Genomic DNA, 10,169 nt, shown 5'->3' on the forward strand with positions numbered 1-10,169 from the left:
TCACCCTCGCGCACGACTTGGCCACTCACCATTAAGCTAATATACTATGTTCTTTTACATACACACATAATATGTATATAATATATGAATTATGATACATATATTCTTGCAGCGTCGCCGTCGGTTCGAGAACACCATCATCAAAGGGCGAACTCCACTGGACCAACTATTAGTTTAAATATAAGTAAGTAATGTTTATGTTTCTAAACTTCAGAAATGTTTGGTCTTTTACCACTTTTTTTTTGTGATGTCTTTGCCTAACATATTATTATTAATTATGTTCGAACTATGTAATATATTATGTCCTTAGACAATATTTAGATCTTTGGGGTCCTTATGTTAAAACGTTTAGGCCTTGCTTTTTGCCAAATAAAAGTGAAAAAATACCAGAGACAAATTCAGATAAATTGTCCTCGGCGTTTTGTTCGCTATGATCTGTCTGTATGATAAACTTTTTATATTGATAAACGATTTTTCTGCAGCAGAATTTTGAAGTCATAAAAATTAATAGTGTGAGGCTTCATACAATTTCCATGTCTTAGGATTCTGGGGGAAAAATCGCGCCATAAATTTCGCAGTGCGGGCTTGCCGTTAACATTTCTATACAACAGTTTAGCGAATTTCCACGCTTGCGGAATGTTACGCGCGTTATTCTGCTCGCGGAACATTTGGTATCGCTTTTGTTTGAAGGCTTTGACCGTGGTTAGCTACCACCCTACCGGCAAAGCCGTACCGCCAAGCGCTTTAGCGTTCTGGTACGATGTGTAGAAACCGATAAGGGGTATAGGCTTAATAAAACTGCCATACCCCATCCAAATTAGCCCGCGTCGATCTGAGACTGCATCATCACTTACCACAAGATGATATCGCGGTCAAGGGCGGACTGGTAATCGATAAAAAGAAATCGCTAGATTTATTCGTGAGCTTAACTGGAATTCGTCCGTCAGGTGGGGAGCCCGGCGAGGCGGTGATCATAATAAACGAGTCTCCAATGATGGGGTCTTCCGTGGCCGTCCGACCGCACAGCCCCTCGCAAACACACAGAGGTACCTAAGCATCCTCTATCCTCTACTTAACCTATATCACACTAATATTATAAAGGCGAAAGTTTGTATGTGTGTGTGTGTGTGTGTGTGTGTGTGTGTGTGTGTGTGTGTGTGTGTGTGTGTGTATGTTTGTTACTCCTTCACGCAAAAACTACTGGACGGATTGGGCTGAAATTTAGAATGGAGATAGATTATACTCTGGATTAGCACATAGGCTACTTTTTATCCCGGAACATCAAAGAGTTCCCACGGGATTTTTGAAAAACTGAACCACGCGAACGAAGTCGCGGGCATCAGCTAGTTTTTTATAATGCATAAATTTTGAAAACTCACTCGCTATTTTGCGGTTCACCTTTGAATTCAGGACTAAAACTGTACTTTTGACATTACAGTTCACACATAGAGCTATGTGTAAACTGAAAATGGCGAGAAGATCTCAAAATGTAGGTATGCACTAAAGTTTTTGTTTACTATCAAGCGACTTCCAAAAAAGGAGAAGGTTTCAATTTCTGATCGTAGTTTGTTTGAAGTGAAACTTCTTTATCCGCACGTATACGCAAATATTTTTAGGGTTCCGTACCTTAAAAGGAAAAACGGATCCCTTATAGGATCACTTTGTTATCTGTCTGTCAAGAAACCTATAGAGTACTTCCCGTTGACCTAGAATCATGAAATTTGGCAGGTAGGTAGGTCTTATAGCACAAGTACAGGAATAAATCTGAAACCGCGAATTTGTGGTCACATCATTTAAAAAAAAATTAAATATGTTTCAATTTTCAAAGTAAGATAACTATACCAAGTGGGGTATCACATGAAAGGGCTTTACCTGTACATTCTAAAACAGATTTTTATTTATTTTTATGCATAACAGTTTTTGATTTATTGTGCAAAATGTTAGAATAAATACCCGAGTACGGAACCCTCAGTGCGCGAGTCTGACTCGCACTTGGTCGGTTTTTTAACCATATGTAGTAAATGCTGTAGTAGATAGTGACGCCGTACAATTGTTCGTAGTGCGAGAAAGATCTTCATTGCCTGGTCCCCCGGGGTCTGCGCCCGCGCCCGTCCCTGCCTCGCTATTCCCCAACCTCGGGACCATTGCAGGTGCGTATGTTATACGGTAACGGCACAGTTCACGACAGTTGTAACAGACCTTGTAACAAATCCTTGAGGTTTCACCTAAACTCGATGCTGGCAGGGGTCAAATGTATGTAGACTATGACAAAACTAGGTATGTGACGTAAGCCACGGCGTCGTAGCAGCGTGACAAAGAGTTTTAATATTAAAATATTTTTAAATCTATGATTTCACATCACTCCTAGGCTCAAATACTTTTATATTGACAGGCAGTCCCTAATACTTAGTGAGCACCTAATATTGACTGATGTCGATTAAGGATCAAACTAGAACTCATTTCCATTAATTACATAAAGGCGGGAGTTCTCTTGGGATAATAATGGGTGGGTTCTTAGATCCTTCCGCATACAACTCACGAAGAGCACAAGATTTCGATTCTTAGGTTTAACAGTTATTGTAAGGATGTTAGTGATAATAACCGGGACCGGCAGCTCTCTGAGGCATGGAGAAAATGTAAGTGGACACTCATCCAGGTACTGACTTGGCTCAACGTTCAATCATTGCAACTAGGGAACACGCCCCTCTACATCGGTAGTCTGTTCATTATTGTGTAATTGTAGGTGTTCCGGCCGGCAGTTCAGGGTCTGGACCCGCGGCTCCGTGGCGAGCGCGGTTAGCGACCATCAAGAATTCCTTTTTGGGCTCACCTCGTTTTCATAGGAGAAAAATGCAGAGTAAGTTGTTTTCATCTTCCATAAATTCTTGAACAGTTTATTAGCCACCAGGAACCGCCCGTGGCTTCGCTCTCATGGGAACCTCTCATCTTTCTGAGTACAAGGGCTGAATGTTAATGAGCCAGTCAATAAGTGAGTCAGTACTTTTCTTTTTTTTCAAGTCATATTAGAGAATCCTAAGTCCAAAGCCGTGCCGCCAAGCGATTAAACGATCCGGTGCGATGCCGTGCATAAACCAAAAGGGGTATGGGTTTAATAAAAACTGCCATACCCCTTCCAGGTTAACCCGATTCCATCTTAGACTGTATCATCACTTACCACTAGGTGAGATTGCAGTGAGTTGAGTGAACTTTTATCTGAGTAAAAAAAAACAATTCTTGCTGCGCCATATTTATTTCCAATAAGACCTTCCATTTATTCTCATTTTCAGCATCATCAGAAGAAGTCCACTTAACCCCAGAATCGTCTCCAGAGCTAACGAAACGTTCCTGGTTCGGTTCCCTGCTGCTGTCAGCGGATAAGGAAGAGACCTTCACCGCTCTGGTTAAGGGTAAACCCCTGGCCACTGTCAAAGCTGACCTGATACATGCTTTCCTAAGTGTGAGTAGTACTCTTAAAGTAGTCATTTCTAGCGTAAGTAGACGTATTGAAGTGGTCGTAAGGTGACCCTAAGTTGGCCATTAAGTGGTCTTAAGGGGGTTATTTCCAGCGTCTTCAAAAGTCCATCCAACCCCAGAGCTAACGAAACGTTCCTGGTTCGGTTCCCTGCTACTGTCAGCGGATAAGGAGGAGACCTTTACCGCGCTGGTCAAGGGTAAACCCCTGGCCACCGTCAAAGCTGACCTGATACACGCTTTTCTAAGTGTGAGTAATTGTTTTACAGAGGCCATTTCCAGCGTCAAATTGTATAAGTTGATCAGTAAGTAGTTAGGCCACAAAATGTCCATAAGGTAGCCATAAAGTGGCCCTAAGGTAGTCACGAAGTGACCATAAGATGGTCAGAAAGTAGTCCTAAGATGGCCATAAGCTGGCTATTTCCAGCGTCAGAAGTCCATCTAACCCCAGAGCCCAGTAAACGTTTCTGCTTCGGTTCCTTGACTGCTGTCAGTGGATAAATAATAGATTTACACCGTACTTGTCTTAAAGTAGTCATTTCAAAATCTAGTACGTAGTGTTGAGATAGGCCATAAGGTGGCCCTAAGGTGGCCATAAACTGGCCCTAAAGTCTCCATAAATTTCTAAGATTGCCATAAGGGGGTACTAAGGTGGCTATTTCCAGCATCTAACTCCAAAAGTCTATCTAACTCCAGATTAATTCATAAAAAAAATGGAAACTTCTCCACTGTCATTTAAAAGTAATTTGACTTGGCTCACCCTCTCATTTGTTCATTAGTAATATAACAAATGGATATGTTTGCAGATAGCAGAGCTATCCCACAGTGTCCTCAGCCCGATGTCGTTTCGCGTGGAGTACAAGCGGGGGTCCAACGCACCCGCCATGTTCCAGCGACACGTCCGATTCCAAGTAAGTTATAAGCCACCTTAAGAATAAAACTTACGTTTATGTATCCGTTTTCCAATTATTGTAAGCTTTTTGCCTGTTGGAATGGGGATCGGTAACGTTAATATAACGGTTCAACCTGATTTTTGTCTCGGGTATAGTTAACAGGCTCCTTTTTATTCCGGGAAATCAAAAAGTTCCCACAGGATTTTTTTCCCACAGAAATCTCAATCTACGGGACTAAGTCACGGGTAGTCGTTAATGAAATAATAAACAAATATACTTTCGGATTTATTTAGTACTTTCAGATATATTAGTATGGATATGTTTCCAGGTGGACATCTCGACGATAACGAAAGCACCGGGTGAGAACGGGAAGGAGTATCTGTACGCTATCACGTTCACACTGCTATCGGGTGCGTATTTTTGAAGTGAAACTTCTTAAGGCCCTAAGAGGTTTTTGATTTAACTGGGACGCGTCATATTACTTTACTATATGAAGAATAACATCCTGAGGAAAGCAGCACGCCTGAAAGTTCTCCGTAATGCCAATTCGCACTTGGCTGACATAATGGACTATGACCTTATTATTGATGACGATCATTGCAGGTAACATCCGTCGTTTTCGTCGTGTGTGTGAGGTGGTACAAGCGGCGGTGTGCAGAGCGCCAGGCGCGTCGCGCGCGCCTCCGCACCACCCGCCCTCGCCGCGCGCGCAGAGGCGGAATATCGCGCCCCATGGTGAGACACATACACACACTCACTCACATACACTCACACTCACTCTCACTCATTTCCACTCACACTCACGTTAAAATTCACACACTCCCATACATGACGTGTGGAACGACTTCCAAAATAAACGTTTTTTCTTGCTTTCTTTCTTAATCACACTCTCTCACACACCCACTCACACTCACACTCTCACACACAGTCACACCCGCAAGTCGTGACCTGTTTTTTATTTTTACTAACGCTATTACAAAGACGCGGCCTGCTAAATTTCACGTTACAAGCATTAATTATTTCTTCTGAAATGCCATGATTCATGAGATTTCTACCTTCTGTTCTTTGTCTGATTAGTTCTCCTTTCTTTAATAAATTTTTCCTCTCTGTAATGTCGACTGTTTGGGCAGCCGCGGAGATCCCGGACAGTCCGGAGACGCCCCACCAGCAGTCGGACCACGACAGCGACTCGTCTGTCTTCGACACCGTCAAGAGCCCCACCAGCCACACGTCGATCGATCAGTTGGACCAGGTAATACCCTGAAACTATATTACCATCATCATCATCGCCTGTGGACGTCCATTGTTGGACATAGGCATTACCTAAAGATGCCACCACACCTGGTCCTCAGCTTTCCTCATCCAGCCACTTCCCGCCTTTATATCGCTGGGCCATCATGCTGGAGTATACGGGGTCTCCGCTCAAGGACTTTCAGGCTCTAACGGCCATCGCCTCTACGACACAGCAACTGCCACTTCAGTGTGCTAATGGTTTGGGCTATGTCAGTGACCTTGGTTCTCCTGCGGATCACACTAATAAAAGGCAAAAGTTTGTGTGTATGTTTGTTACTCTTTCGCGCAAAAACTACTGAACGGATTTGGCTGAAATTTGGAATGGAGATAGATTTATAGGCCGTAGGATAGGTATGCCATAGGACTTACCTAGACTACCATAGACTTTTTATCTCGGAAAATCTAAAATTTCCCACGGGATTTTTAAAAACCCTACATCCACGCAAATGGAGTCGCTGGCATCAGCTAGTACTATATAAAACTCTGAAGCTATATAAAATGGACTAACTATTGAGGGTGCAATCGACATAGTAACGTAAACTTCGTGACTGTGTTGCACTTAAGGTTGCCCTTCTCACGCGCTTCTCCATACAAACGTATTTGTTGTTCTAGATATAAACTTAGCCAGATATCGATTCATCTCCTCACTATCTATAGTAAAGTATCGAAAATAACTGTAAAATTGTTTTCAGAATGGGACGCATCCTCTTGGTTCAAGTTCATCCGTCACAAGTGGTTCCAGTGGCTATAAAGTAAGTGTTTATGTTTTTTATTTATTCAAGTACCTAAGTCAAAGTCGAAATCATTTATTCAAAGTAGGTACTATTGTACTACTTAAAATACCAATAAAATAATGGTAACTTTTGATCAGTTATCACTTAATTAATATAGATAAGTAAAAACTTGATTTGCTAAAGATAAGTAAAAATAACAAACATTTATTTCAGACTACAATTTTGCAAATGCTTCTTGAGTAAATTCTATACAGCTGGGTATAACATGCTCCAATTTATGTCACGTATAACCTAAATACACAGCCATGTATAACCTAAATACCTTCAAAGCAAAAGTGAATAGGCTCAGCCCCTTCTAGGCATGCACTCTCCAACTTAGACCTCATCATTGCTTTTAATTAAGCATGATTGTCGATTTAATTCAAATAAACTTTTACAAATGCTTTTGTATCGTCAAAATAATTCACCACTGTTTCGGAATGTCGTTCCTACCGTGAAGAACCAGCAAAAACTCGGCGCTTGCTCTTTTTAAATGTTCATTTTACAATAATTGGGCCAAAACAACAAAAAATAAATCAAAAATAAATCAATTGCAGCCCCGCACATTGCTGGAGCGAGTCAAATCCATGTTTTTTTATCATCTACATTCATCATTTCATATGATCTTCGATTGTGATCTTGATGGTTATAATGTCTCACGGAACAACACATTAAGTATATAATCAGTCGTGGGATTGCAGCAAGGCGTGCGCGGGCGCCGCGCCGCCGAGCCTGCCTCCGCCTCCCTCGACCACGAGATCATGAGCTGCGGCCGCGATCTACCCGGTGAGACACACAAACAAACATACACAAATGTCGTCATACATAGATATATCATACATACATGTAGTCATGCACAGATACATTTAGTCATTCAAAGATACACGTAGTCATACACAGAAACACGTAGTCATTTGCAGATACACGTAGTCATTCGCAGATACACGTAGTCATACACAGATACACATAGTCATTCTTAGGTGCACGTTGTCATTCTCAGATACAAGTAGTCATTCTCAGATACATATAGTCATCCACAGATACACGTAGTTATTTACAGATACACATAGTTATTCACAGATACAAGTAATCATTTACAGATATGTATTTATATGTTAGTAGATAGTAGGGAGGGCTGGTTGTCATCACAGATCTTTTAAATCTAGCAAAGAACAACTGCATTTGATCTCAAATGTTTCTAAATGCCATTTCATATTAAGAAAACTGTTAGATCTAACCAACTACAACAGATCAATGTTTTTGGAATTAAATGATTAGATTTTTTTTTTAAATTGTCGTAAATCGAGTCTTAGGCTGAGATCTATAGAGCGTACTTTGATTTCGCTCACACTTAAATTTCAGTTAAAGCGAGATAGATTTAAATGCTAGTGATATAACCCTGTCTCGTTTTAACAGTGTCTTAAGTCTAAGCTAAGTCAATGTGCACTCTATAAATCTCAACCTAACTGTACTGTGTAAAGGTACACACACAAAGCGGTCGTCGTCGGAATGCCGGGAGGCGACGTCGTCGCCGCGGCGCGGGCTGGAGTCGCGCGACTGTAGCATCAAGGACGAGCTGCGGCGCAACAACTCGCTGCGCGACAACCGCCGCGACTTCGTGCGCGACGTGCGCGACGTGCCCACGTCGCTCGCGTGAGGGGTCGCTGGCTTTTGTGTTGAAGGTTGCCAAAGGTGCTGTGTTGGTTATTTCTTGCGATGTTTTTGTATCGGTTGACTAACTTTGTTGGTGGTTTTTTTTTTCTTTTGTTGAATACAGTCGAAATCTGATTATTCGGACTCATTTTCTTCCTCGTTTCAGTTAGTTGAAAATGGAGAAATTAATAATCGGTACCATTTTTAGGATCCCGTAATATAATATCATAAAATAAAACTTCAAGCTCCTTAAATCAGTAAGGCGCTATATTGAAATCGAAGAACTTATTGATATAAAATTATTTTCGTACACTTAGAGAAAACATCTAAATTGTAAACTAATTACTTTTCTTTTTAATTGCTAACTAGGTTTTCCTTAATTTAAGTGTAATATCAAGTGTACAAGATCTAGCCCTACTAGAAACATCTTCTTGAAGTTATTCAAATTTAGTTAACTGGGATCCGAATAATCGATTATTTACTGTATTATTACTTTTTGTTACGAAATTATGGTACGTTGTTTTAATAGATTGCATAATAATATTATGATCATATTTGAAACGGATTTTTAATAAGCGTTAATTCCTATTTCATGATTGCATTGTAGAACCTTTCAAAGGAAAAATAACAATTACAGGGTTTTAGGGTAGAGTCTAGTGATGGGCGATTTTTTCCAATAACAATCAAACTGTTCGATTCGATAACAATCGAATAATCAATCGAAAACCAATCGACTGTTTTCGATTGGTTCAAAAGTCTGGGTCGAATGATTAGAAAATAGGAGGAGATTGCGCAATTGTTTAAGATTTTCTATTTGTTTAACCCAGACCGTGCGCTCAGCAATCGTAGACTTAATCGAAATATTAAACTATCGACTGTCGATTTTTATTCGATAGTTTTTTTGTGAAGACGAATAAATCGACAAACGATTGTTCAATTCTTGAATTGTTCGATTTATTCGATTGATTTTTTTTGCAATAATTGCCCATCGCTAACTAGAATTCCTAAGAAGAAGTAAACTACGACTCTTGTAGAAATTCCTACATTCGAAGGTCTTGTACAGCTTGTGCCCCTACGACTTGTTTGTCCGTCTGTCTAAGGTCTGGTCGACCAACGCTGCGCTTTCCGGTATAAAATCCATTGCAGCTCCTTAGGGCCCCAACGCAAAATCGATTTTAAACTACAGTTAAGCCGCACAGGTTATAAAGATCTAAGCACAGCTCTAATGTTACCATTAGAATTAATGCCCCTAAAACCCTGTAAGATAGAAAAATTGTCAATTCTCAACAAAAAAAAAACTAAAATAAAAACCATATTGATATACCAAAAATTGATTTTTGTACAAAAATATTAATAAATCGCATTTACCTCATTATTTCCTAAAACAACTGCCACAGTTCGTCCTTCTCCTACTACATAGAATCGTAAATATAATAATTATGCACTCCATCCTGGAAAAATATTTTTCAATGAACTTAAAAACTTATGATATCTTGAATTGCTTTTGAAGATTTTTAAACGCATATAAACGGTTGTAAAATTGGCCGATTCAAAAAGTTAATCGAGTATAAAAATAACATCTTGTCATACTTTGCATTTAAATTGCACTTCTATTTTCTAAGAGTAGCGATTTGCTTCCTCGTTTCTAATCCGAACCGCTAGGTCCTAGGATATGGAACGCCCTTCCAGCATCAGTTTTCCCTTCCACCTATAATATGGGTACCTTCAAGTCAAGAGTGAATAGGCAACTTCTAGGCAAGCGCGCTCCATCTTAGGCTGCATCATCACTTGCTAGTGGGTCTGATTGCAGCCAAGCGCTAGTCTACATAATTTAAAAAAAAAAAGACTCAGATCTGTAGTAATTTTTTTTTTTAAATAGAAATCCTCTGATTGCTGTCAGAGTCCTTGTTTGTATGTTTTTTTTTTTTTTTAAGAACGATTCAAACGATTTAACGATAATTTAAGAGTTACCTCCTTTTATTGTTTATTTAGGTCAACAAATTGTTGTTTTTTATTTTTAAGCACTACATATGACATCAATGTATATGGAATTTAGGGCTTAGTATTTGGAGAGTATATTTTTAAA

General features: G+C 40.0%; 1 protein-coding gene across 4 annotated transcripts in view; it reads left to right on the forward strand.

Moving 5' to 3' along the window:
* LOC123871356 (serine/threonine-protein kinase BRSK2) overlaps positions 1–9,537 on the forward strand; it is a 40,517-nt gene extending 30,980 nt beyond the window's left edge. For 3 of the 4 annotated variants that reach the window (XM_045915114.1, XM_045915116.1, XM_045915115.1), the window contains 12 exons: positions 113–184; positions 948–1,046; positions 2,061–2,150; positions 2,744–2,857; positions 3,288–3,457; positions 4,278–4,382; positions 4,693–4,774; positions 4,968–5,099; positions 5,495–5,616; positions 6,350–6,409; positions 7,132–7,216; positions 7,912–9,537. In XM_045915114.1, coding sequence (XP_045771070.1) covers positions 113–184; positions 948–1,046; positions 2,061–2,150; positions 2,744–2,857; positions 3,288–3,457; positions 4,278–4,382; positions 4,693–4,774; positions 4,968–5,099; positions 5,495–5,616; positions 6,350–6,409; positions 7,132–7,216; positions 7,912–8,087 — 1,307 coding nt within the window. In that variant the 3' untranslated portion in view covers positions 8,088–9,537. Of the gene's footprint in view, positions 1–112; positions 185–947; positions 1,047–2,060; positions 2,151–2,743; positions 2,858–3,287; positions 3,458–4,277; positions 4,383–4,692; positions 4,775–4,967; positions 5,100–5,494; positions 5,617–6,349; positions 6,410–7,117; positions 7,217–7,911 lie in introns of all 4 variants that reach the window. The other variant, XM_045915118.1, reaches the window with a different exon arrangement.
* The last annotated feature ends 632 nt before the right edge of the window (positions 9,538–10,169 follow it).

This window comes from Maniola jurtina, chromosome 13 (genome assembly GCF_905333055.1).
Source record: "Maniola jurtina chromosome 13, ilManJurt1.1, whole genome shotgun sequence".
NCBI lineage: Eukaryota > Metazoa > Arthropoda > Insecta > Lepidoptera > Nymphalidae > Maniola > Maniola jurtina.